This window comes from Astatotilapia calliptera, chromosome 4, assembly GCF_964374335.1.
Source record: "Astatotilapia calliptera chromosome 4, fAstCal68.1, whole genome shotgun sequence".
In the NCBI taxonomy this organism is placed as follows: domain Eukaryota; kingdom Metazoa; phylum Chordata; class Actinopteri; order Cichliformes; family Cichlidae; genus Astatotilapia; species Astatotilapia calliptera.
In genome coordinates this window covers 2,514,663-2,542,395 of record NC_137425.1, presented here as the reverse complement: position 1 = coordinate 2,542,395, position 27,733 = coordinate 2,514,663, and the positions used below count along the sequence as shown (strand labels likewise).

General features: G+C 44.1%; 2 protein-coding genes across 3 annotated transcripts; one reads left to right on the top strand and one right to left on the bottom strand.

Annotated features, from left to right (window-relative positions):
- Positions 1-58: 58 nt before the first annotated feature.
- Positions 59-18,371, bottom strand: crlf3 (cytokine receptor-like factor 3). 2 transcript variants are annotated; one of them, XM_026163989.2, is made up of 9 exons: positions 18,233-18,371; positions 8,102-8,227; positions 4,620-4,827; positions 4,387-4,474; positions 4,123-4,300; positions 3,207-3,435; positions 2,427-2,565; positions 2,193-2,305; positions 59-958 (listed from the first exon to the last, which is right to left on the bottom strand). In XM_026163989.2, the coding sequence occupies exons 2-9, from the start codon at positions 8,216-8,218 to the stop codon at positions 693-695; spliced, it is 1,338 nt and encodes a 445-aa protein (XP_026019774.1). In that variant the 5' UTR covers positions 8,219-8,227; positions 18,233-18,371; the 3' UTR covers positions 59-692. The 2 variants fall into 2 exon arrangements, with proteins under 2 accessions (XP_026019774.1, XP_026019773.1); XM_026163988.2 differs by having other exon boundaries at positions 8,102-8,230; positions 18,233-18,363.
- A 797-nt stretch (positions 18,372-19,168) lies between these two features.
- mpv17l (MPV17 mitochondrial membrane protein like) lies at positions 19,169-25,673 on the top strand. The gene is made up of 4 exons (XM_026163986.2): positions 19,169-19,877; positions 20,345-20,415; positions 21,595-21,624; positions 21,863-25,673. Exons 1-4 carry the CDS (start codon positions 19,571-19,573, stop codon positions 22,076-22,078), a joined length of 624 nt encoding a protein of 207 aa, XP_026019771.1. The 5' UTR covers positions 19,169-19,570; the 3' UTR covers positions 22,079-25,673.
- Positions 25,674-27,733: the final 2,060 nt, after the last annotated feature.

Below are 27,733 nucleotides of genomic sequence, written 5' to 3'. Positions count from 1 at the left end.
CTAACCTGTAGTAACCATAGTAACCCTGTGCTATGAAATTATGCGATTTTCTCAGAAGTCAAACGCCAAAAACGACACAGTCCTTTTAATCATGTCCAAACCTCAGGGTTAGGGGCTCGAGCTACTTCTCATTATCTCTGATGACTTAATAGTGCGTCCACATCAAACAAAGGCTTTGCAGAGGTCATGGCTGCCACTCAGAAATGCAGGACGAGGTTTCTAAAAGTGAAGGGTAAACCATGTAACGTGATATCAGGGTGAATGCTGTGGGGTTCTGAGCGGCTGCAAAGTGGTTCACCCTCCATTTGGTGTGAACACATGAGACCTCACTGGGTAAATGTGCAGATGGAGGACGGCTGAGCTCAATCAGTGTTACTCAGAAAGTGAGAGGACTGCAGGAGAGGGGACAGTTAGTCCTCAGACTGAAACTCTGTCCACGGCCTCGATTACAAACAGCAGAAACCGTCACTGCAGAACCGAGCCGAAGACAGGAGCTGCAGTTTGTGACAAGCAGAAGGAAACGTCGGCAGACGCCGCCGGTTGAAAACTCGCTCCAGCGAGGAAACTCCAGAAGAGAAAGGCTCCTGTTTGAGCTTCAACCCAACAGACGTGCAAGCGGCTTTTTTGTGTGTGTGAGGTGAAAAAAAGAGGAGCAGAAATGTTTGGACTGGGACGCCGGAGGAGCTGGCGTCTTAAAACACGAGCACCTTCCAGCCGGAGTGGACGAAGGAGCAGCCGAAGAAGAGGCAGTCCACCGGCTGGTCCACCAGCCAATCGAACACCACCTCGCGGTTCCCCGAGCCGATCGTCACCCTCAGCTTGAAGTTGCCGCCCTCGCTCGTGTTGTTGTTGCTGATGGGGAACAGGCTCACCACCTCCATGTCAAAGGTGACGGCGGAGCCAACGGTGACGGCGGGCAGCTGGTTGGTCATCTCTTTCCCGTTGACGAAAACGGCACCTGAGGAGAAGAAGTTTGAGAGAATTCAACATTTGTTATTTATCATAAAAAAGAATCGAAGCTGAACTTTAGTTAAATTGAAGTTTGAAGTTTAATTTTCAAGCATCTCGTTTAAATGCTTCCCACAGAGGAATTCTACACTTCAGGAGGTTTTTCCACTCTCCTGTTTTCAGCTTCGGTGATTTTGCTTTAAGTCTCTTTGTCTCCTCGTCTCCGACGATGCTCTGCTCTTTGCTTCTGCATCAACACGTCAGCACCACAGAAACAGTCTGAGTTGATTTGCCTGAAACTCGTCTCCAGACTGTTTCTTCATCTTTGCAGCATCACCAGTTCTTCTTCTTCGACATCTGGTGGGGTTCTTTTTAATTTAATTTTGGCTCCACCTTTCAGTGAGTGGCTTCAAACATTATACATCCCATAACTGGGAATAAATTAAATTATGGTCCATACTCACAATCCTGCCCGGAAATCTAATCCCTATAATGGCTCCATCTCCCACCAGGAGGGAAACCATTGATCTAAAACATGGCGTCCACACAGAAAGCCTCATCAAGAGCAACCTTTCAAAGTATCAGAGCATCAGAACTTGAAGGAAATGACTTTTCAGATCTGATCAACAGAAATTAGAGACTTCAAGAGCAGTTTTTGGAATAATGGAATCTAAACAGTCTGCAGCCTGTTTTTATACTTCAATGAAGCTTAAAGTGCCGCTGTAGGAAAACAGTAGCGTGGTGGTTAGACCCTGTGGATCCGCCATCTGATAGTGACTCCTCCCATTTTAAAGCCTCGACTTTAAACATTGTGTTTAAATGTGTCTAAACAAGAACAATTTGCACTGGCCTCATCATTTATTTACAGTCTTTGAAAAGGACCCATTAGAAATGAATCCGCCACTGAAAATAGTCCCTGACAAGTGCACTATTGTCTCTGGTGTAATTCAGTTTTGTTTGTATTTCACCGATTCACAACTGCAGTCGCCTCAAGGTGCTTGGATTAATACAGAGAAATCCCAACAATCAAACGACCCCCTTTGAGAAAGCACTTGGCGACTGTGGGAAGGAAAAACTCCCCTTTAACAGGAAGAAACCGGCTGGGGGTGAGAGCCTTTCTTATCTGCCAAAAAACAAACATTTTCAAGGAGACTAACGACTTTCAGGCTCGAATCCTCAGCTGTGAGCCACGCAGACTCGCCCTGTACAAGCTGAGTTTTTCAAGTCTATCTGAGGCGGCATACCATTGGTGGAAATGCAGACAGCCTGGTCCCGCTGTAGTGACTCCTCCTCACTCTCGCTGTCTATGCACACGCCCAGACTGTCCCTCCGATCCATCTGACCCGCTGCAGAGATCCTGCACAGACACACAAAAACACGCCGTTAGCATCTAACTGTGGATTTACATATGATCTGTACGTGACGTCCAGGAGAGAAATGGAAAGATCTCCATCTTTAAAGCTTTGTTGTGGGCGTACTTGAACGTGAGCGTCTGGCCGCAGAAGTAGGTGGGCGCTTTGGAGTAGAGGACAGGGCAGCGCGATTGGGAGGAGTCATTGCGCAAAGCGATGTTCTTCCTGCTGCTCAGGATGTAGCCCTCGGTCCCTGAACGCCACTCTGGAAGATAAAACAAACACACAGCGTTCGTTAGCGGACCTGATCTGCTTCAGTTTAAACTTTCAGGTTTCTATATATTAACACGGCTCCATACTGCAGTGGAGACAGAGACGGTCTCTGCTGATAGTACAGAAACACAGAGGTCATGCTGATGTTTCCATTAGATGCTGCCTTCCTGTTAGAGGTGCACTGATTGGCTAGTGACTGCATGAGAAGGCTGCAGCGAGTCCTGCGCACATAAATGCTTACAGGCCTGTGATGATGTCACGGTTCCTGCAAACAATTACCAACGCGACTGCATTCACAGCTCTGTTATTTCAGCTGCAACCCGGGAGGCGTTAAAGGGTCTGAGAGTTAAAAACAGAATGAAAACTGGCAAATATTTTAGAGAAAGGTCACAAACACGAGACAGAGGTCCTTGAAGGACGATAGAGTAATAATATTATTGCTTTAAAGTTATCTGTAGCCAACAGGAGGTGAAATCTCTGTTTCTTACTGGAGCATCTGATTTTAGTGGCTTAAAAGCCTGGAAGGCTTTTGGGAAGAGATGCAGGTCTTTGATTTGCTTTAGTAACTCAGACACGAGTGAACTTCACCGTTTGCTGCTACAGGGTTTCCCTCTCTCGGATGTCTCCACCTACCGTGCGGTGCCAGCGTGGTGTAGCCCGTCTGCGGGATGCTCCAGGGGCTCCACTCGGTGCGACCCTCCCCGCGGGCGCAGACCCTGAACAAATAATCCGTGTGAGGGTCCAAGTGGAGAACCAGGAACTCCGATTCCCGCCCGATGTAGGCGTCCTCATACTGGCTTCCCCCACTGCCGGAGCGCCGGTACTGCAGCCGATAATCTGCAGCCGCGAAGTCCTCGTCCACCTGAAGCACCAACGATAATGTCCAGTTTTAATTAAGATGCAGAATAATGTACTTCCTCATTTCACCAAGTTTTACATTGTAACAACAAATGTCCATATTTGAGCTGCGATTCCTCGGCACAAACTTAAAGGAACACGTGTGTTTCCACCAGAGACTAAATTAACTTCATGATTTTATCCATACAAACAGACGTGCTCGAAGGATTTTGGTGCAGAGAAGACTTCACTGCAGAGGCTGACACTCAGGTGAAGTTTAAATGCTGTGAAAACTCAAACTTAAAGGACTTCTCTGAACTTCTGAAGTCCATTTATGATCAAGAAATGTCAGTAGTAAGTTCAAAGAGCCCTTAATTACACTGGCAGTTTAACCTCCTCATTACACCGACCTTAACTTTCACTGTTTGAGTCGAGTAGTCTGGTTTTCGTCCACAACATTAAAAGTCACACCACTACGAGCGTTTTACAGAGCGAGTGAGCAGCCTGCCTGGGAACTTTTATTTTGAAAGCTGACTGGATCTTCCTACCCACCTCTGTGTGGTGCGATGGGACTTTAAACAATAGGCTCAGCATTATCTCAGATCGTGGGCTTGATAAGGTCTTTTGTTACGCTCTGCAAACTCCAACAAGCTTCCTGCTCAGTCTCTTCACCTGGAAAAGCACCGTGTGTGTCCCGTTTACCCCTGCTGACCTTACACCAGCGAACCAGGATGCTGCCTGGTCTCTCCTGCAGCTCCTCTATCTGGACGGGCGGGTGGGAGGAGACGGCGCCGTGGCGAGCCACCCGGTCCCTCAGCAGGCTCAGCAGGGAGTCATCAAACTGGGCTGAGACACACGGCACGTCCACCAACGCTGGAACCTCTGGCAGGCTGGAAAACACGCACACAGTTCTAAACAGCAGCTGATTAACTTTTTCCTTTAAACACCTGCAGCGAAACACCTTCGCCCGTATCACCTGTCCAGCTGGATGTGCATGGCCTTCTTCGTGAAGCTGCCCAGTTTGTCCTCCTTTTCTCCAAGACCACATCGCAGAGCTGCTTCTCCTGCAGAGAATAAGCATGGATCATCTTTCTGGGCTTGCTTTTGCTCTGAATAATTGTGAAAACTGTGGTGGCTGTAAATCATCGTCTCTCCTTCTTGAAAATAATAGTTTGCAGCTGTGTTCGTGGCAGCGTTTGTGCGACCCACCCTCTCTCAGCAGCTCGTCGGCCTGGCCCACGCCGTGCTCGATCAGGCTCTGACAGTCGTCCAACGGCTTGATGCTGTCGGCCTCGATGGTGTCGACCTCGGTCAGGAGGTTAGCCAGCCGCTCCGCCAGCAGTCGAGTAGCCGCCGCCTGCAGCTCGGCAAAGTGCTTCCGGAGGGTCTCGCGGGCCTGACCCGAGCTGCCTCGAATCTGAGCCACCAATCAAAGAGGAAGAAGGTAAAAACAGGTGAGGACGCGACTCCGAGAGAGAACGACATAACCGAGTGTTTCTGTCATCAGACGTCTCCTCGTTAGCTTTATTGGTGCTAATTGTTGCTGTTTTGTGTTTTCTTTTGTCTTTGCTCGTTTCAGCTCCTGAACAGATTTTAGCCAAAGAGTGAGCTCTGAAATAAACATAAAGGGGCTGCGTGAAGGGAAAATATAACATTTAAAGGCAGTGTGGCAGATCGTCAGCACACTAATTGTAACATAAGCTGAAAAATAACAACAATAATAATGCAAATTCAAAAGTACCAAATTTCGACCTGCCAGTGTCGTCTGAGCGCTCAGTCTCAAGACCATCAAGGAAAAAATGAGTTCATCTGGAATCTGATGTGAAAACACGTTTCTAAAAGTCGGGTCGGGGTCGTGTTTCCCACTGAGGAGCATCTTCTCTCCTTCAACATCTGTAAACATCTGTGAGCTGAGCAGCTGCTGCACTGTTGGGAGACAAATGCCTGATGGAGGATTGTCGCTGCTCAGCAGTCCTGGCTCTTCTTTGTCCTGTTGTGGGTTCGTGAAGCTCCAGATGAGCTCATCCGGTGAAAGGTCGCACAGACGGTGATTTCTGGAAGTGTTTTTGAGCCCGTGCACTCGTTTCCATCCCAGAATCGTGCCTGTTTTTAATGCAGCGCTGCCTGAGTGCCTGAAGATCACGGGTACCTGCCTCATCTCAGAGCCTTTTGATGAGATTATATTGAGTTGGTTGTAGAAACGTTTACTTTGCCCGTCTCCAGCAGCCACAGAAACCCACAGTCTGTGCTGAGATGCACAAATCATCACCTTCTGTATTTATTTACGGTGCACACAGCGTCCCAGCTGTTGTGGGGTTGTACTTTAAGCGCTTATAAATCAGGAAACATTCAGAGTATAAAGGTAAAGTTCTGCAGGGCTTCATCACACGTACTGAAGTTATTATACATTAAAAACACAGTCGGTTGATTCTGGGGTTTCGTTTGGGAGGAACCGATAGAGTTTCATTGAATGACCAGCCACAGTTACGCCGCAGTTAGCGCTATGACAGGTTACACCTCACACAGAGGCGGTGCGGACCATCTGCACACACCAGCAGCTCATCAGGAAGCTGACTTACTCGTCATCTGCAGCGGCGGAGGTCATGTTTCAGTTCCTCTTTGCAGAACACACAGAGTGAGATTTCACAATGAGTACACGGAGAGCGACGGCAGGAAACGGAAGGCTGATTGACAACTGCTGCACTGATAAAGCAGGGACTGTATGACGACGGAAAGCCGCTCTGCCAGAGTACACTCGGATCTTTTTGTGTGTGTGAGCAGTTCTCCAGCAGAGGCATCATATCCTGAGGATTATCAGCTGGACACAGATGAGCAATTATCAATATTTTGGGATTTGAAAAGTAAAATAAGACTAAAGATATGATCCAAACACGAGGCAGGACAGAAATAGTTTTCCTCTTACAAGAAGAGAGATGCTGCAGTGATAGCATTGTCTCAGATCTCAAACACACACTTTGGTATCCCTTATTCGCTCTGTGTGTGTGTGTGTGTGTGTGTGTGTGTGTGTGTGTGTGTGTGTGTGTGTGTGTGTGTGTTGTTTCCTGGACTATAATCTGGTGGGGAGCCGTCTCCCTCTGTGGGAAATCGGGGGGTCATGGGAAAGAAAAGAAAGCACATCTCGATCCAGGATAACGTGCGATGGAACAGCTGAGGGAGGTGGAGGGAGTCTCAGCTGCACTAACAAAACAAATGAAACACATCCCACATCGAATTTTACTAACAAGTCTAATAAGTCTGCAGATTGTTTCTCTGGATGAGGCAAACTGTACGTGTGTGTGGATCAGCTGGAGGGGCTCAGGTTTGCTTTGTGATACATTATGTGCTCTGGACCGCACTGATTCAGTTAGCGTGGCGACTCTTGCAGGAGACAAAATACTGATGGAAAGGCAGACAGGAATTCAAAGTAACCGGATCACAGACAGCAGCACCAGCAGCAACCCTCTGATAGAGATCATGTCAGAGAAAGATAAAAACTGGAAAAAAAAAGGCAGATTTACCAACTGGAAGTCGCTCGTGGAGCAAAGGAATACATGATTATGCCCCAGGTCACCTACATATTACACCTACGGGAGCAGCTCAGCCATGCCATCAAGTCATCAGAGCGTCAGCGACTTCTGAACATTTAGTTTGCAATAAAAGCACTTACAGTTCCTTCCATCCATCCCCTTCTGCTTATCCTTATCTGCTTACCAGGAAATCTCCTTTTTAACTTCTTTATTAGTGTTTTTAGCCACTTTATGTGTAAGTAACCTAACAAGCTTAGGCTGAAAGGGGGGTGGGGTCAACTTCAAATATAACCCTGAACAGTGTAGGTGATTATCAGCTGCACAGGGCTGGAGCCTGTCCTCGCTGCCAGAGAGGCGGGGTACAGCTAAACACATCCAATCAGAGAGACGCGACACACTCTCACACCCACACCTACAGCCAATTAAGAATCACTAAAAGAAGAGATGTTTGAACCCAGAATCATCCACTATGCCCCCTGGTGGCGGCATTTTTAGGTATATTTTGAATTTAATGGCTGCCATCCTGTCCTGGTTAGTCGGCGCTCTCGTCCCTCAGCTTTTCTGTCGCTCCATTTTCATTGGAAGATGGTCTTTATGGTAAAATAACCTCCCCCGCCAACTCTATGCCTTCCCCTCAATAATCTATAGATACCCATTTTTATACCACCATGTGCACACGTCTATGTCCGTCATTTTAACCAGACCAACTCACTGTTGGAGCCCCCTGTGGAGATTAGAGGAACTGCAGTTGCTGCTTATTCTGAATGAAAAAACAACAATCCCATATTTTATGTTCTTGGACCAAAATCTGCCTCGTTTCTCTCCCGCTCTCCTTTTTTAATCTCTCCTCTAAGGCTCGCTGTCCGTCCACAGCGACAGGAAACAGCAGCATTGTTTATTGCGAGCAGCTGGAGGGGTAAAACTAGACAGCAGGGGGAAGGAAGAGATAGCAGAGAGGGAGGGAGGGGGGAGAATTTACTCTCCCGGGATTCTTCTGAGTCAGGAGCGAAGACAAATCACACCGCCTGGGCCTGCACGAGTCTTTCAGAGTGAGCGGGTGCAGTGAAACCGACAAAGAAAGCACTGAGGGAGTGAAGCGCATCACAGGAGGAGGGAAACACGAGGCCTGAGCTTCACAACAGATCACAAATCAGGATGCAGTACCTGTTTACGGGCCTGGTTGAGGCCATGCAGGCGCTGCTGGAGTTCGCTGCGGTAGTTCTGCGCCGCCTCGATGCTTTCCTTCGCCTCCTGCAGCAACACGTCCACCTCCACAGACATCCTCCCGGCCTGCTGTCACACACACGAGGGAGGGATACTTACTAAACACACCCAGAACGCAGCGTAACCTGAAACTAAGCACTTAGAAGATGTATTTGCACAGATGACAGAGGCTGAAAAATGACTCCAGCAAACAGAATCAGGCCTCAGTAATCATGTTGTTTTTAAATCACAGACAAAACAGAAACGTGTTGTCCCTGAGAGGCACACGGTGTCCCGAATGCCCTGCTTCATCTTCTGTTTTACCTCGAGTGTGACCATAATTTACAACATGAACATCGAGTTGTATCACAAAGCCTGCAAACTAAAGACTGGGACCATAACCTGGCTGTAAAGTGTTTCAGGTTTCTCTACATTCAGACCACAGGAGTCGCCCCCTGCTGGCCATTAGAAAGGACACAGGCTTAAGGCACCTTTGCATTGAATTAACTGTTTACGGCACAAAGCGAGTGACTCAGAGTGACTGAGCGGACACCAGCGTGTCCTGTAGCTGGTCGTGACTCATCGATGCAGACGTCTCATTGGACAAACGGCCCACAGCGTTCTTCATAATTCACCTCTGCAGAGGCGCTGCTGTGGCTAATAACCAATAACGGAGTAAGACTCGATCTTCTGCTAGAAAAACTACAAGTCAACCAAGTGCGTTGAGCATTTTCAGTGACAGAGGAAATGAGAAAACAAGTAAACCACTTCCTCTGCTGCCAGCCAGCCGCAGTACCAGCCGCTTTACGACACGGCGAAAACACAGGACTTCTGGTTTCATTGCAGCGGCGTGGGACCACATTCTTCACGACCTTTACGTACAATGCTCAGTGTGGTCCACCGGCCTCACATAACTACGAAAATAAAACCCCACAATGATCATAAACACGCTTTAATGAGCCTCTTCCTGTGACCTTAATATGATTATCAAACATCAGTAAAATAATGCTTTGTTACTGATTTTGGCTTCATTTTAATGTCAAAAGCAACGACTGGAAAACTGATAGCATGGAGTTCGTCTAGTTTTAAAACTGCAGCTCTGTCCGTCTTCACGTCTCTGCACCGGGAGCCAAATGACCTCTAAGACCACTTTTACAACAGCAGACACTCAGGTTTATCAGAGTAATCAAGGCTGGAGGGTCCCTGAGCTCTTTAGTGTTTTAAAGCAGCAAGTTTAATTTTTAGACATTTTTTAGCCCTCAAATGATTTTTGTGGACCTCGTTTTTGTCGATCGTTTAAAGGAAGCTACAGTTTTAGCATCCACAGACTATTAAACCTAGAACATCCAAATAAAAACATTATTATGGTATTCTGGATTTTATTTATTTTAACTTTATCCTCCCTAAAAATCCAGTTCCCTCACGGCTAAACCGTTCACTTCACTTTGAGTCATTTAGTTTATTCATTGGACTCGAATCCGAGAAGAATCGTGTGAATCGATGCTTTCCTCGAAGCGTTCCCAAACCAGCAGAGATCACTCCAGAGTGTCCTGGGTCCACTCCAGAGCCTTCTCCCAGCTGGACATTCCTGAAACACCTCAGCTAGGAGGGGCCCAGGAGGCATCTCAGCTGGCTCCTTTCAGTTTGGAGGAGCAGCTCCACTCTGATATGTCAGTGTAGGGTCTCAGTCATCCGGGTCATGGTAGTCTTAGGAGCTTGGAAAGAAACTGACTGGACTCCTTTAAGTTTTGTGAGGATGTTTCACCTCTCATCAAATGACAAGATAAAGGAAAACCCCCACTAAGGTTTAAATTCCTGGGACTCTCCACCTGGATTTGGTTTCAGAACTGGAGAAGCTTCTCGGATCAGAGGTGAAATTCACGGGAATTAAAGAAATCCAGTCACTTTCTTTCTAAGCTCTACTCTGATGTCTTCACTCTCTGTCTAAAGCAGAACCCAGATGTCTCATTTCTGCCTCTTTCATCTATGATCTTATTCCTTCAGACCCATAGCTCGTGGCCACAGATGAGGAATGTAGATTGACAGTTAAACCAACAGCTTCACTCTCAGTTCTTTCTTTATCACAACAGGCTGTTAAAGGGTCTACATCACTAATCAACCTGCTCCAGCCTCCCTCTCACCATGACAAAAACCCAGAGATACTTGAAATTCTCCACATGAGGCAGCAACTAGTTTTAAATCCACCCTAATCTGGCCTCGGACCTTGAGGTGCCGATTCTCATCCCAGCTGCAAAGCATCCCAGCAGAAGTTGGAGGTTACCTCGTAACGAGGCCAGCAGAGCCTCTTCTTCCACCAAAAGAGGAGATCACACAGCAGGTCTGGCCAACATGCACTGGAAATATTCCTGATTTACTGACACAATGTGGATCAAGCTCTCACAAGTAACCAAGGCTTCAAAATGTAGTAGAGTAAAGGCTTTGGCACAAAGCTTTACAAGAAGTCTGCATATTTTAGCTTCTTCTTTATAGGGCTGCTCAATTAATCGAATTTTAATCACGATTACGATCTGGGCTTTCAACGATCATTAAAAATGACTGAGCCGATTATTAGCCCCTCCCTCATTTATCCGCGACACCTTAAAGGCCGGTCCGTGAAAATATTGTCGGGCATAAACCGGTCCGTGGCGCAAAAAAGGTTGGAGACCGCTGATTAAGAGGACCCGAGGGAAGCTCGGAAAGCTAAGCAGAAGTTATTTGGAGAGTGACTGCCGTTGGTTGAAAAGAGTTAAAAAAAAACAAAAAAACTTCAGTGGTGTTGCACACTATTTTATATTATTTTTTAAAGTCATTGTTAACCCTTTAAAGCCGGTCAGAGCAGCACGCTCCGTTTTGCGTAACTATTTTTAAATCCCTGTAGAACCTGAACCATGTAAGCTAGCGCAATAATTTGTTTTGCATATGAAACCGGAGGAGTTGTACTTACATCTTATGCCATCAGCTTGTCCTCGGTCACGGTTTCGTTCCACATATAGCTTTGCAAAAATTGCATAAAAAGCGCTTGCAGGAACAAAAACATAATATTCCAGAAACACGCTTTGCCGTTACTATCAGCTGTTCGTAACACTTCCCACAGTGAAATGATGCACCTGCTGTTTTCTTTGCAAATTTGCATCATAGGATTGTTTTTTGTTTTTCCTGCAGTATATAAAAATTGCTGTATCTCCAAAATAAAACTATGAAGACACTCAAAATAAATTTCCTGTGGTGGGAAACTATTTTTTGCAACTTTATTGTATTTAAAGTTTTGAGGGATAAGCCTCTTAAACTTCTCCAAGTAGAAATATATGTAAACAAAACAAAAGCGATTTTCAATTTTTTTTGTAGTTTATTGCACTTTTTTGCAATTTATGTAATTACTATGGACTTAATGCATACATATTATTAAAATATGGACTATAACAGTTGTATTGATGTATAGCAACTTGAAATGCTCCCACAAATGGCACTACAGCATGTAAAAAAAATAATATAAGCTCTGGTGGACTTGGTTCTATAGTAGGTCTTAAAGGGTTAAATAAATATCGTCAAATAATCGTGATCTCAATTTCAGTGAAAATAATCGTGATTATCATTTTTGCCATAATCGAGCAGCCCTACTTCTTTATTTAGCTGTGCTCTCAGCTCTGTGCTGCTTCGTTTTATGTTCAGGATACAGCGTTGGAAATAATCGTTTCATCACTTCCACCTCACTTGATTTGCATGTCACTGAGTAAAATAAGACAAACATGACTTAGTGCTTGGTGAAGAAACCCTGATTAGTGTAAGACGTTTGCACACATTTACACCCACTCCTCTTTGCAGAAACTCTGTAATCTTTTGGGTTTCTTCTTCTCAAAGCTTCAGCTCACTCCGCAAATTTTCAGACTGGACTGAGGTCTGGCTAGGCCACTTGTCTATGTTTTGGGTTACTGTCATGCTTGAAGACCAGTACAAAGATATTATGGAAACGGCCCCATGCACTGGCCCCTCAATGCGATGAAGTCATCCAGTAGCCCTAAAAAACAGCCCCAAAGCATAACGTCTCCACCTCTGTGCTCGACTGAGGATGGTGTTCTTTTGGTCATGCTCAGCATATCTATTACGCCAAACATGGCGGGTCGAGTTGATGCTTTAGACGTTCAGTGGCAAACTTAAGACGTGCCTGTACATGCGCACTCTTGAGCAGGGGGACCTGCAAGATTTCAGTGCACTGCAGTGTGCTATCAGCGGTGTTCTTGGTGACCGTGGTCCCGACTGCCTTCAGTTTGATAATGAACTCCTCCCGTGTGATTTTGGGCTGATCTTCCACCTTTCTCATGATCATCCTCACCCCACAAGCAAAGATCTTGCACGGAGCTCCAGACCGATGGTGACTGATAGTCTTTTTATCAGCGTCTTCCTGATGGTCCGTCCATTTTCCCCTGACAGCCTTTGATAGCATGTTGGTCTTTCCCAACCTTGCTGGAGAGGCTGGAACATTTTCTGTGGACAGGTAAGCTTTGAACACACACCGAGTTGCGAACAGGAGAAGCAGTTATTCCTGCTGGGTTGTAGGGGATCAAATACTTCTTTCTCCCAGTAGCATGCAAATCCTTTTTTAACTTTTATGTAATGTGGTTTTTTTTCCTGGATTTTTCCTAGGAGCACCAATCAGCTGCAGGAGCGTAGCTGGACTCTTATTGGATGGATCTGGACACTCAAAGCCCACGAACAGACAAGACATTAGTCACAGGAACATATCTAATCTTACCTGCATGATGGAAAGCATCACCTGAGTTCAATTATTCAAAGTACTCTGAGATAAGTGAACATGAGCAGTGTAATGTCAAAGTACTGTAACAGCCTCCACTTTAATAATTATTTTAATGTAAGTTTGAAAATTAATACCATAAAACAAATACCAAATTCTGCCACAAACCTCTGAGAGAAGCAGCAACTTTGTGTCCTCACAAAGGGGATAAAAGCAGCACGGAAATCTCTGTAGACAGAATGAAAGTGAAGGTGAGGTGAATTACCACCAGCCTTCAACGTCTTCCTGTCAGAGGTGTCCGCTGACAGGTTACACGTTTAAAACCGATCCTTTATCTCATCGATTAATCTGTTTATTTCACAGGTTTCCCAGAAATTGTGGTGTTTATTTTCTCTCAATGTTTACCCGACAAACATTCATACCTAATCCTTTAAACTCATGTGATCTGATAGTTCCTGTGCTTGTATTTAAAACCACATTTAAAGGTTTTTTTGTATTCTTCTTTATTTTTGGGGTGAATGTGAGATAACAAAATAAAAAAAAACATTAAAAATGACTCATTATATATAGTAAGAAATTATATATTTAGAGTCTTTTTTGCATGATAATAACTCCTCTGAGCACAGCTTTTACACCACTGCTTTGGGGCTAATATTCACCTACATTTGGTGCTTGTTGAGTGAATTTAGGACCCTGGAAGGAGGTCTCGGAGGAGTATAAATACTCCAGTTCTGAATCTATTTTGGTGAAGGCAGTGTTGGAAAAAATATCTTTTTGTTGACATAGAACAATGAAATATATCACAAAAACGCTGGATTAAATGATCTTCATGCTACAGAATATCTGGCTTGGACCTTCATGTACCTTCCGATGCTTCGGCAACATTCAGTGACGCGCTGGATTGCGAGTTTTGTCTCTATGTGAAGCAGGTGCGTTAAGTCTGAGCCAAGTCCTTCTCAAAGCTGAAAGTAATGCCGCTACCTGCTGCGGTCGGCCACGCTTCCTTTAAAGCATCTAAAGAGGAAGTTACTAAAATGCATCACGCTCCCGCCACATACAGTATGCAAAGTGTCACATGTGGTCCGCTGCTGCAGGTTATGGAGGAAAGGCATAATCTATACAAGAAATCCAGCACAGCAAATGCTTTTTTAACCTTTAACCCCTGCTAATGAGTCCTGGTGATTAAAGTGAAACTTGGAGATAAGTCGAATAATTTATACTGTAAACTCCAGTGTGATTTAAAAAAAACCCTCAAAAACTAAAGTTAAAATTACTTCAGTGGAGTTTTGCTACTGTGCAAAAGTCTTGAGCCACCACTTAGTGCTCCGAGGAAAATAAGAAAAAGGTGCAGCGATGTATCGAAACGTGCAATCATGCATAGAAACACAGTGTGTAAGAGAAAACATTTACCAAATAAATGCATTTGGTATTTTTCAGCACAGCCTGAACTCTCAGGCAGCTTTCTGTGATTTAAGTATCTGTTCTCCAGATTCTTGAAGGACATTCAAAGCTCTCTGGATGTTTCTGCTCTCTGTCAGGACGATCCCACGCTGCTTCAGTCACGTTGAGGTCCGGTCTGATCCATGACTGATGCTGTTTGTGTGTTTTTCTATCCAGGTACGTTTTTACTGCATTGGCAGTGTGTTTGAGATCATTGCATTCAGAGGATTTCCAGATGGTACAGCATGGTGGAACAAAACGGGATGTCCAACAGCACGTGCTGAAATGCAGCTCCCAACAATGGCAGAGCCTCCGCCATGTTTTCCAGACGGCTGCAGACTCACTGCTGTAGCTCTCTGCTGACTTCGTCCATAAACACTGGACATGATTAGAACGAGACATTTCAAATCCAGATTCGTCTGTAACACCTGTTTTGCTGATTTTCAGTCCAGTTCTTGTGTAATTTTTATACGTCAGCCTTTTCTTTCTGTTTCCCTTCGTAAGAATGGCGTCTCGACAGCCGCCCTTCCACTGAGACCATCTCTGATGAGGCTTCAGTGAGCAGTAGATGGATCAGCTGACGGTACAGATGCATCTCTCTTTGCTCTTTTCCTTTTTCTCGTTTCTTAATGACTTTCACATGCTGTTCATCTGCTGTAGATATTTTTTGTCCTCCACTTGTTCAGTTTTAAGGATACACTGCACAACATGCCAAAATATGCCAAGTTTTTGGCTAATAGCTCTCTTTGGGAATCACTTTGCTGCTGTTATTCCTGTCAAACTTTTACCTTTAGCATTTTTAATACATTCATCTAAAGAAATGAGAACAGGCTGTGCTTTTGTGACAGGCTGCTAGTAACAAAATGCAAAGATACAATTAATAATAATAATAATGGATTGGATTTATATAGCGCTTTTCAAGGCACCCAAAGTGCTTTACAATGCCACTATTCATTCACTCTCACATTCACACAATTTGAAGATGGATCTTTGCTGTGTAGACACAACACTGGTTCTCCCTTCAGCTGCGTACTTTTTATATCCGAATGGTTAATAGGTCAGTGTTTAAAACCAGTAAACCTGTGAAAATGGTCAGGTACAAGGACTGGACTGAAAATGAGTGAAAACACAGCCAGTGAAGAACTTTGAAAGACCTTCAGAGAGCTGGAGAACTTTTGACGAGCACTTCAAAAAACTATTACACTAAAATCTGGCTCATTTGAAATAAAACAAAGAAATTAGGGGTGGCTCAAGATTTTCGCACAGTCCTGCCATACCAATCACCTGAATCAAACTAAACAGGACGTTTTCTGTTGATGCACAGACAGACAACCGACCAGAGATCCAGTGTCATGCCTCCAAACAAAACCCCAGTATATATATATTTATACACATGAATGCAAATAAGTATGCAGGCATGCAGTCACTTTGACTTAAACAGCGCCCACTGCTAACACTGCTCCTCGACTCTCACGCTCCTTTAACAGCCCAGACATTGTTTTACATCCTTCAAAGAGAGGGGTGCAGGCCCTCTCTCCCTCTGTCTCTGTAATCCTGTGGCTTATAATCCCTCTCTCTGAGCGCTCAGCCAGGTCGACTTGGTTTCCCTCTCTGTTTAGATGACACGGGTGTGGCTAGAAACAAATGAACAGGAATTTCTCCTCCTACTTTTTATTTATTCTCTAAAGAGTTCAGCCGTCTGTGTCTCTGGGATATTTAGGTCAACCTGCATGGAGCCATGACCCGCTGTCCTGCTTTCAAGCTCCCCCACACCGTTTACAGTCTCACAAATATATGTGTGCTGCAGCGGGGCTCCTGTGACACTTTAGCAGTCAAAAATCAATGCTTTTTAAGATCTGTGTGTAATTAAATGAAGCCTACAGTGTGTCAAAAATAGGCCTTATAGTTCAGCTTTTATAAACAAGCTCTAACTACAAGTTGGGTATGCAATTATCCAATCAACAAAGGCATGCTTCTCTTTGCCACACATGACAGTTGAGTCAATCTCTTGTGAATTTTTGGACTATTAAGCTGTTTTACTGTCTAAGCACAAGTATTTTAGCCACAGACGCAGGGTGTTTCTCACTTTTTCTCATTATTATACAAGATTTCCTCCACAGGGAATACTTCCGCCTTACCCACAACAACTTTTTGTGCATTGTTGAGACATCCTAAAATGTGCATCTCCACTCATGCTCTACTTGTGCAACAGTCTTTGCTTCAATACACATCAGGGAGCAGGGCTGTAAACACTTATCTAATGCTGCCCTAGACGGAGAAAGAAAACACTGAATTTGTATCACGATGGTTATAGTGTGTACTGTGTACTACATACTGTTTCGTGAACGGGAAATTAAGCTGTTGAGGCTGTAAATAGGTCATTTTTCATGACCTTAGTTCGGATTTTAGCTTCATGCTAAACAAGCACAAGTTTCCAAGAAGAAACTAGAAGATGCAACCTTTCAAATGAAGTCTCATTTGGGTGAAGAGTCAATAAAATGTTTGGATGCTAAGAGGTTAAAATACCGTATGCCAACAATAAAAACAATAAAGATGACACATTGCATGTCAGAAGGCACAAACATATCCTCTACATCAAAAGTGTTCTGAATATATATTAAAATCAACCTCAGTGTTGCATTTAAATGCCCCAAAATGTGTGGATTTGAATGTAAAGTTGATAAAGCCCAGCTAGAAGGTCCCTAAAGAGGCCTGAGGCAGCTCCTCTGAGCAAGCTGCACATGCAACAGGAAAGCTATGACAGGCACTCAAGTGCAAACCCACGCTATTATTATTATTAACAGCGCAGGAGGCATCAGACATGTCGTGGCTCGCTTCTGTTACTTCCGTATTTTGCAGTTATTTTCTAGATAAACTCCCGCCCACCACCAACTGCAGGGGCTTCTCCAGTCTTTTTAAAAGTGCTCGAGAATGCATAAAATGTGTGACTGCATAGCTCACTCTGCGTGGTTTCTCATGCTCTGGAGCTCCAACAGTTGAGTTGAGCCGAACTCTGCTGGAAAAACTCCCATTTTTAAGTTTGTGCTGGTGTCGGCAAACAATAATAAGTCATAACAAAACAGTACATTGTTTTTTATTATAAATAAGTTGTTTAAAATAATTCGGCATGAAAACTATTTAAAAGTAATAACACTCTTGACTGAAAGTCTAACCTAAAGGACAGTACGTGCTGTTCGTGTAAGTGAAAGAGGACGGCGATAATACGATAATGACAGAAGAATTTAAAATATAGAGCTGCTCTTGTCGTCTTTAAAAAATCAAGAATACATAAAATGTTTAATAAGGTAAGTCACGCCGCATAATTTCTCACATTTTTGGTCCTGGAATGTCTTTTAAAGTCGGGTTGAGCCGAACTCCGTTAGAAAATCACCAGTTTTCCAAGTTTACGCGAGTGGCAGCAAAAACGATCAATCATAGTAAAATATTATTTACTTTGAAAAGATTTACAACGTGTTAAAAAAAATCGGCATGGAATATTTTTAGCAGGTAGCAACTTTTTCCATGAAAACCCAAACTTAATGGATGCTTCGTGCTGCTTGTCAGGCTGAATTTAAGAGGATGAGGAGAGCGTTCGACCAACTGCCGAGAAAGTTGTAAAGTATGAGGCGTAAACTGGTAATAAAGAGGTGATGAAGAGGGACGACAAAGAGTAGATATACACGAGTTGGTGTTGAGACTAGTTTGTCGTCAGCTTCTCAGAATAAGGTCGGAAACCTGAGAAAAAGTTGAAGCTTGCTTGTTGTGGAAAAAAGACAATGAAATCGGAGCACGCTTGAGAGAACAAACACAACACACACATTAATCACGACAACAAGACAACCGACACATCGACTAAATCAACAGCCCTTCTTAACATGCGGCGGTAAAAACCCCAGCCGTACCTGTTTTAGTGCTTTCTGGTGGCCATTTCTTCCCGAGAGTTATGAATCAGCTCGAAGCCGCCGCCACACCGATATGCCCAAGTTTTCACTCAAGTCCAAAAATGACACTTCCGAGGCTTTAAGGGCAGCAGCCAATCACAGAGGAAGTCGCTTCGAACGACAAGACAATCAACCAATAGGAGTAAGATATTCTCTCTTTTCCCCACCCTAATCAGACTAACCTTCTAATCGAAGTGGAACTGATGGAAGTTAAGCGACCGACTGTGTATGGAATGCCCCTTAGGCCAAAACTAAACTGACTAAATACATCAATAAATAAACTGTATATTTTATAAATAGTTATGTATACAATTTAGCCTTTTCCTACATTAAAATGTCATATATATATATATATATATATATATATATATATATATATATATATATATATATATATATATATATATATATATATATATATATATATATATATATATTATCGTATATATTTTCTAATTTTGTACTTCACAAGCGAGAAAAGGAAAACAGCCCCAGTGTGGAGAGATGTCGCCCTCTAGTGCTCTGTAATGGATATGGCATTTGGATCACAACCTTCCATCATTCAAGTTTTCGTGATGTCTTTCCAGACAACTCCTGGTTTTATTTGATTTAGTTGCAGTATTAGGGAAAACCTTTGGCTGTACAGGCCTTTAAGAAAAGACAGAGGATAATCTATTTAAGGATCCTCAGAATGAGAGATCTACATTTTTCTCCATAGTATTTGAAGTCTTTACCTGGCTGTACACTCAGAAAGATTCTGCCCAAACTCTTAACTTTTACATAATTTAATTACATGTAAATTTCCCGAGTAATTTTGTTAAATATTTGGCGTGTAAAATGTTACATTTAATGGAATCTGGTCAAATTAAATTAATTGTGCTGCTGTGTTGGTGACGCAGTTGGACGGGATGTACGCCTGAGCAGATTAGCGCTTGACCTGCAGGATTTGTTGCTGGAGACGCACCTGATTCACGGGAAGTAGAAAGAATGATCTGGATTTAAATTTACCGTGACCAAAGCGAAGCCATGGCAGGTTTTATGCATTGCATTTTTCGGGGAGTTTTTTGGGCATTTCTCATCTGAGATCTGATGATGTGCGATATTCCTGCTGCCAGCGGAAACGTGTAATCCCTCCCAGATTACGGCGCACTGATGGATTGCGTCCTGTCGTCCAGTAGGCTGGCACTAGGGCCTAGCCAAACGAATCCAACCGGTATGCCTGCATCCTGACTGCTGAGGTGAAACCACTCAGGGCAGGTCATTCTGTAGGCACCTGCGTCCCCGTCGGTGCCAAAGACGATGAGGAGAGCTGTACTCAAAGAAGCCGCCAAGCGATTCCCCTGGCTGGCTAATGTCACCTTGTACGGATGCTTATTCGCCGGCGGTGACCTAGTCCACCAGCTCATCGCTCAGAAGGAGCACATGGACTGGAAACACACTCGCAATGTCGCCATCGTGGCAATCAGCTTCCAGGGAAACTTTAACTACTTCTGGCTACGCGCCCTGGAGAGGCGCTTCCCTGGAAAGTCCGCCGGGATGGTTTTCCGCAAACTGCTGCTGGACCAAAGCTTCGCGTCGCCTTTGGCCACCAGTGTCTTCTACACCGGTAAGATGGGCAGCTTTCATTTTATCCACGTTAAGGGTTACAGAACTGAGAGTTTGCTTCGTGTTAAAGCAAAGCGCGTGAGTACACCCCCCCTTCAGTGCGCTTTTGTTTGAAGCCAGCAAATATTATCTTTAGTCGGAACATCAAATATGAGAGTTATTGATTATTTTTCCAACTATAAATGTCAACCAGCCATCGGAGCCAGAGCGCAGACGCAGAATGACGCTGATAATGAGTGATAATTGGACAATCGGGACAAACCATTACTATAAAATCTAAAGAGTGTCAGTTTGTGAATGAAACTCTAACATCTTAAATGAGTGTGAAGGTGAAGTGGTTTCCGGTCAAGGTTGTCTCTCAGTCAAATACTAAAGTGTTCAAGGTGAGGTCTTGTTCCATAGTTTTTACATTTGTGCGTAAAGACGCACGTCCCAAGCCGTGCCTTAAACCTGCTCTCTGTTTCGCAGGGGTGAGCTTCTTGGAGGGAAAGGAGGACGTCTTTGAGGACTGGAGGGAGAAGTTCTTCAACACCTGGAAGGTGAGAAGCGCTTCAGCAGCGGCGCGAAACGAAGGAAAGTCGCCTTTCTTTCACACACGGTAGCTTCTGCCGCTGCCAGCTCACAACCGGATTAATGTAGATTACGCCACCGGCACTTCTGCTTTTGCGCAGTGGGCTCGGCGCCCGGAGGAGAGCACGCGGGGTAATTCAGCCAGAGGATAAAAATGTCAGTGGGTTTCAGGACGTTCAGGAGCTGACGTCCTGCCAAGTGTGACTCATAGTGTCATGTTGCTGTGATTACAGTAAAACAGCTTCGGGTTGCTTTATTTGTACTTGCAGTCGTGAGTCATCCATCCTCACACGCAGACAACAGTTATGCATAATACAATATCTTGAAAAACAGTGACTAAACACACACACACACACACACTAAACAACAAAAGTGAGCACCATTAGAAATCAGTCCATCAGAGGGACAGCTCAGAGTTCGAGAGGCTGAGGTGGTCTGAGTATGTGCAGAGGTGGGAGGGAGGATCTACTGGACAAAGTATGATGGAGCTGCCAGGCAGGAGGAGAAGAGGAAGACCTCAGAGGAGGTTCATGGATGTAGTGAAGGAGGAGATGCAGAGGATCAGTGTGACAGAGGAGGATGCTGCTGCTGCACTTCCCCCTCTGTTAACTTGTAACCCACACCTAAACCTAACTTCTCTTTCATGTAACGTTTTCTAACCCCAGTCTTTTAGCTTCAGTGCTGAGCTCTAACCATGTTTGGTGGCCATGCTTCACTGTTTTTCTGAGATTGGCGTGTCTCCCTTCTATCTCTGTCTTATTCAGATCTTTTCTGCTTTATCACCTTTGTGTAAATTATACTCTAAGGAGTATAATAATTTGCACACACTAATTGAAGTGCAGTTGTGCAGGCGTTGCTGCTGACTCTCCATTTCAAGCTGCGTTAAGTGAGTGGATTGAAACTGCGAGTGAGATATGTCCTCTTTTCTAACCTTAGAAGGATCCACAGTGACCAATGTTTTAAATAGTAAAGCAACAGATGTTGCTGCGTGCAGTTTGGCAGCTCTGTGTGCGATGTTTTAATGAACGGAAGCATCCCAATCACAGCACCTTCGCCTCAGTTCTACACTCATCCCTGGCCTCTCCCTGGGATCCTCTCAGGTGTGCATGGAGATGGAAACTCTGATCGTGTCTTGTTTTCTCTTTCAGACTGGACTCATGTACTGGCCATTCATGCAGGTGAGCCTGTTTTCATTTTTATTTGTTTAAAGTCAGAAAAAATAAAAATCTCAGAGGAGTGGAACTAAAAATCAGAGATTTTGCTGCTGTGCTGTCTGATATTATTTACTGGTAAATGTTGTTGTTTTTTCACATGAAGTGTGTAGATTCAGAATCACAGTGTGCACCCCACTGACAAGAAAACCTCTCAGAAGACCCTTTTCCATGATGGTCCTCTTCTCTGCTTCTACTTTTCTAGTTCCTCAACTTCGTCCTGATGCCGTTGTACATGCGGACTGCCTTCATGGGCTGCTGCGCCTTCCTCTGGGCCACCTTCCTGTGCTTCTCTCGGCAGAACGGCGATGGCACGGCCGGAGTGGCTTTTGCGTTCATCATGGACCCACGTAAAACTCTGGAGGAGATGCGTGAGGCCCGGCTGGCCCGGAAGAAGCAAAAGACCCAACGGGAAAACTAAAGCGAGGAGGAAGGAATGGAAGAGGAAGCCGCTTCAGTCATTCAGGTTGTTGAGCCGTGGAGGAAAGACCGAGAGTTCGTTACCTCCACTTAAACCAGCACGATGAGAGCTGAGGAGCGAATGAAAGCAAAATCACTGAATACTCTCACTGTCTGTCATAAGGTTTGACTGATGTGGATTTTGAAGGCGAGTTTTTAAATTAAGGGCATTGATTGACAGGCAGGAGTCTGTCAAGGAAGTTTATGAGTCCAGCGTGTTTTATTGATTCTTTTTATGGCGATGAACGTTTTTAGGATTTATGAAAATATGATGTTGTTTGCGTACCAATTTAAAGGCTCTCACAGCTACAGGAGAATCTTCTAAAGCTACACATTAATGCAGTACTCCAGCTGGTACCCAGAACTCTTTAGTCAGTTTTGGTTAGATCAGTCTGGTAACATCCACAAGGGTCAGCCTCAGGGTTCAGTAAGCGTCCGTCCTTTTTCATGCATTTTTAATCTTTTTGGAGCAACCATAGGTAAAAGTCCCGCAGCTCTGCTCACTTTTCTTCAAACCCTCTCCCTTATTTTGCATCTTTATATAAAGCAATGGTAAATCATACGATTTAGCTGTGCACAAGCGACAACATGAAGCTTGTCCTTCATTTCTCGTTGCAAAGGTTCATTCGGTGTGAAAACTTGTTATTATATTTACTTCGAGTACACTGTGAGTCAAGGTCAGGTCATTAAACTGGTTCCTGCTCAGGCAAGCATGAAGGCTCATTTAAACTCATTAGATCAGGTTATTTAATGTGTAGCTGAGACTTTTTTTGGGTCAAATGAGGCTGCTGGTCGTCACCATTCAACCTCAGGGAGCTTAGAAACACACCAAGAAGCTGCTGAGATGCACTATACTGCCAAAAGTATTTGCTCTTCTTCCTTCCTTTGACCATTCATCCACAAGCACCTTTGTGAGGTCAGACACTGATGTTGGATGAGAAGGCCTGCCTCACAGACTCGGCTCTAATTCACCCCAAATGTCTCTTATCAGGTTGAGGTCAGGACTCTGCAGGCCAGTCAAGTTCTTCCACACCAAACTGACTCATTCACGTCTTTATGGACCCTGCTTTGTGCACTGGTGTGCAGTCATGTTGGAACAGGAAGGAGCCATCCCCAAACTGTTCCCACAACATTGGGAACATGAAAATGTCCAAAATGTCTTGGTATGCTGAAGCATGAAGAATTCCTTCCATTGGAACTGAGGGCCAAGCTCAGCTCCTGAAAACAACCCCACACCATAATCCCCGCTCCACCAAACTTTACACTTGGCGCAATACAGTGAGAGAAGTACTGTTGTCCTGGCAACCACCAAACCCAGACTCGTCCATCAGATTGCCAGATGGAGAAGTTTGATTCATCACTTCAGAGAACACATCTCTGCTGCTCTAGATGCTTTACACACTGCATCTGACCCTTTGCATTGCACTTGGTGATGTAAGGCTTGGTTGCCATGGAAACCTATTCTCTCGACACTGTTCTTGAGTTAATCTAAAGGTCACATGAAGTTTGGAGGTCTGCAGCGATCAACCTCTGCTCACTATGCACCTCTGCATCCGCTGACCTGTGATTTCAGGTCGGTCTACCTCTTTGTAGCTGAGTTGCTCTCTTTCTCACTCACTTCCACGTTTCTTTTTTATAAAACCACTAACAGCTGACTGTGGAATATTTAGTAGCGAAGATATTTCATGCCTGGTCTTGTTGCACAGGTGGCATCCTATCACGGTACCACGGGGAAATTCACCGAGCTCCTGAGAGCGACTCATCCTCTCACTAATGCTTGTAGAAGCAGTCTGCATGTCTAGGTGCTTGGCTGTACACGCCTGTGCTCATGGAAGTGATGCAACGCCTGAATTCAATGATCTGGATGGGTGAGTGAACACTTTTGGCAATATAGTCTATTTTTGCTCTGGACCAAAGTGAAGCAAACAGCGATGAATCAGCACTAAAGCAGCTGCAGGGCTAAAGCTGAACAGCAGATGTTTGCAGCTGTGGTGACGTCTCGACTTCAAACATCGCAGGTTTCACTTGAAATAAACGGGGACGTTTTATCTGACATATCGAGCCACAGCTACTGGTTCCTGATCTGATCTGAGCCTGCAGCTCAGCGGAGCTCCTGAGACCAGTTTCAAGGGCTGATATTTCTGCTTTATACCAGTCGTGCCTTTTTCTGTTGACAACAAGTCTGCAGATGTGTTTGGCTGACTGGTGACTGCCATCAGTTACAATCAATGCTACGAAAGATGTGTGTTGCTGTATATTTATGTGTGTATGTACAATTAAAAACGTAGTTGCGCTGGGATGCACTGACGTATCTGCAGGATAAAAACTCAGAAAGGTTCACTCTGTGTGATTGTGCTCAGTAAATGTCAAAGTAATCAAACTTGAGAATTTAAAAGAATACCCGCTAATGCCACTAGATAAGTAATATTAAAAATAAATATACATGAAGGATCGAGCAGGCAGGTGAGCAGTTAGACAGTAAAGATAGATGACTGTCAGTTACTTGCATCAGGTGGCTTAGAAATGTGGTGGGGACCTTTTTAAAGGAGGCAGTTGAGATGGTTTGGGCATCCAGCTAGAATGTGTCCTGGGCACCTCCTTTTGGCCGATTTCAGGACACACCCAACTGGGATGAGACCCTGGCCTAGACCTAGACCTTCTTGGAGAGATTATATAGCTCATTTGGTCTAAGAACACCTGGCCTGGGCAGCCTGCTGCTAGTTGGACACAACTTTGGATTGGTGGGAGATCATAAATGGATTGATGCACAAGTAGAATTACAGATGTTTCCTCCTTACCTCCTCCCTTCCTGCCCCTACAAGCGTGCAAACGTAACCTAAACCTCACGTTTATGTGGAGAAGAAGCGACTGACCTGATGTCCTGTTTCCTGAGATGCGGTGTTACCAGAAAACATCTGTATCAATACAGATACACAAGAAGAAGAGTTAGAAGGTTACTTTACTTCACTGAAGGCCTGGAGGGAACCCAGAGGGCTCATTATAAGTTATTAGAGCAGGATACGTATCAGTGCATCCCACTTCTGCTGTGTTTGGTAGTTTGAAATGTGAAGTTACAACATTTGAATCCTGTTCTGTTACTTGAACCATCCAATACAGGTGAGTGACAAATTAAAGGAAAAGTAAAGTGCTGAACCAAAATCTCCCACCTGTGGTCAGCTGGGTTGAGATCATGTGACTGTGAAGGCCAGAGCTAGTGATGAATGTCATCTTCATCCCAACGCCCTGCTAGGCCCCGAAACAGCAGAGGGAAGCGTTCCTTCACAGGATGAAGCAGGAGGCAGCGAGCCTTCCCTCGCAGGTTTCACTGGTTTTTATTTAATTTGTCACTGTTCTGTATTTTGCCATCAGCCCAGAAACCTTACTGTGTTCACATCACTTACCTGAGTTACACGAGTTTAGATTTACTGATTCTGTAAGACTTTTGGTTTTGGTGTTATCAGATGAGATCATGTATCAAATGAAAAACAGCCCTTCAGTGGATAAACCTAGAAATCCTGTTTTCCATGTTTAGAACATTAAACCTCAACAAATGTTCATTTATTTTGCAAAGTGGTTTATAAAAGTTATCACTAGGATCTTACAGCGACTAGTTTACAGCAGCTGTGATGACCTCAGCTGTTCTGTTGTTCCATCACTTTAATATTTTCACAACGAGGCCACGTCTTTGTGCGTCCTTTTGACACGTGTTCACAGAGTAAACCTGACACCAATAAACCGGTCAAACAGCTCTCTCCTGTTGTCTCCAGTGGACGGGGTTATTGTCCTGATTCGAATGAGATGCGATGGGAAAATTGTGTCCCAGTTAAGCCATGAACAGTGAGGCTGTTGGACTGTTGAGCATTAAACAGGTTCCCGGAGCAGATAAAGACCACAGTTAGCGGCACGGTCACAGGGGTGGAGTAAATGTTGTTTCCACCCTCCTGAGACCCAGCCTGTTCACTTATGTCCTCTGTAATGGACATTTCTTTTAGGTCTCTATCTTTTGAGTTATTTGAGCAACCCCACTAAGTACTGATGTGCTAAAAAGAGGACATTGTGGCCTTTCCAGTGATATTTCATGTGTTTTGGTGATCTTGTTTAGCTCCAAAAGGGCAGGAAATCACAAAAAAGTTAATCTGGAAGATACTTTTTTCCTCAGCGACTAGAATCTCACGAGGTTCTCACGAGGATACGCACCAATTCTTCTAGAATTTATCGTCCAATAAGAGGTTTTACTTTTTATATAAGTTAAATGAAAAACAGTTAATACATTCTGATGAATTTTTCTGTGTTAGTCTCAGAATCATCCCACAGTTAACAGTTAAATATAGGAATCTTAAAGAGTCGCTGTCTATTTATACTGCAGCACCATGAGGAGGTGTTTCAGGCCAGTTTGTGGAATCTGATGCTCAAAGTCTTTTCCCAGCAGTGCTCAAAAATGAAAACTAAAATGATTAAATAAACACTTTAACTTAGTCTAAGTATTCTCTAAGATTTGACTCTTAAGTACATCACTCTAAGTTTATGTTTTTGTTTTGTTTTCCAATTTCTGGCAACTCGTTTGTCTAACCAGATCGAGCTATCCTGTAAAAATCGACAGACTGGCTTTAATTAAAACCTTTAATACAAACTCTTAAAAAGAGTCTTAAAACATTAGCTAACCTTAAATTAGGATTGATGCATTGTTTTGTTTTTAGTGTGCATAACAGGATAAGTCACTTAATGTACCGGTAAACAAGAGTGGAAGAGCTAAATATTATCCATCCATCCATCCATTCGCTTCCGCTTATCCTTTCCCAGCTGTCATAGGGCGAGAGGCGGGGTACACCCTGGACAGGTCGCCAGTCTGTCGCAGGGCAGATAAATATATTTTTTAGCTAAATTATAGTGAAGAAATTCATGCTGACGTAAGAAAGCGTCATTATAAATGGGCTGGATATTTACTTTATAGCATGTACACAATATTTACGATTCAGAGACAGGGTTCTCTGTTTTCTGTGACCCATACGCTGCAGAGACAACAGGAAAGCTGGATTTATTAAAGTTACTGATCACTGCAGAAGTCTCAAACGTGGTCGTCTAAACACATCATAGTGAAGTGAAGACTAAATCAAAGATCTGAGGTGAAACATCAACAGCCCAGTGAGTCTTTGTTCTCACCACAGAGGAAGTATTCTTAATACAAATTATTACCTTTAAATGAGTTTAGTCAACTCTACTGCTCAGCACAGACAACTAATACTAATATAAGTAAGTAAACTCCAAAAACAAGTGTGAATAAAATTAAAGTTAGATTTTACCAACACACAGTACTGACATCAGTCTTTTAATAGATTTCATTCTAAAAGCAAATAAAAGTATTTCTTAAAACAGAGATGTATCACTTTAACCAGACTGCCGCTAATGTCAGTGACGGTCACATGTTCATGTTTATAATCTGCTGTCAGTGTGTGGACTCAAAACATGCAGCACAGATATGAAGCAAGGGTACAGTGTGTGTGTGTGTGTGTGTGTGTGTGTGTGTGTGTGTGTGTGTGTGTGTGTGTGTGTGTGTGTGTGTGTATAAAAGCTTTATGCTCCAGTGATGTGCGGGTGGATTAACCAGGATCAGATAGGC

What these genes read in the sequence shown, in the direction of transcription:
- crlf3 (XM_026163989.2), bottom strand. Translation starts at nt 8,218, where the DNA reads ATGTCTGTGGAGGTGGACGTGTTGCTGCAGGAGGCGAAGGAAAGCATC. An exon ending in TCCTGGTTCGCTGGTGTAAG is followed by an intron (nt 3,436 to 4,122) that starts GTCAGCAGGGGT and finishes TTGGTGCTTCAG; the next exon opens with GTGGACGAGGACTTCGCGGC. An exon ending in GGCCAGACGCTCACGTTCAA is followed by an intron (nt 2,306 to 2,426) that starts GTACGCCCACAA and finishes GTGTCTGTGCAG; the next exon opens with GATCTCTGCAGCGGGTCAGA.
- mpv17l (XM_026163986.2), top strand. Translation starts at nt 19,571, where the DNA reads ATGAGGAGAGCTGTACTCAAAGAAGCCGCCAAGCGATTCCCCTGGCTG. An exon ending in CACCAGTGTCTTCTACACCG is followed by an intron (nt 19,878 to 20,344) that starts GTAAGATGGGCA and finishes TCTGTTTCGCAG; the next exon opens with GGGTGAGCTTCTTGGAGGGA. An exon ending in TGTACTGGCCATTCATGCAG is followed by an intron (nt 21,625 to 21,862) that starts GTGAGCCTGTTT and finishes CTACTTTTCTAG; the next exon opens with TTCCTCAACTTCGTCCTGAT.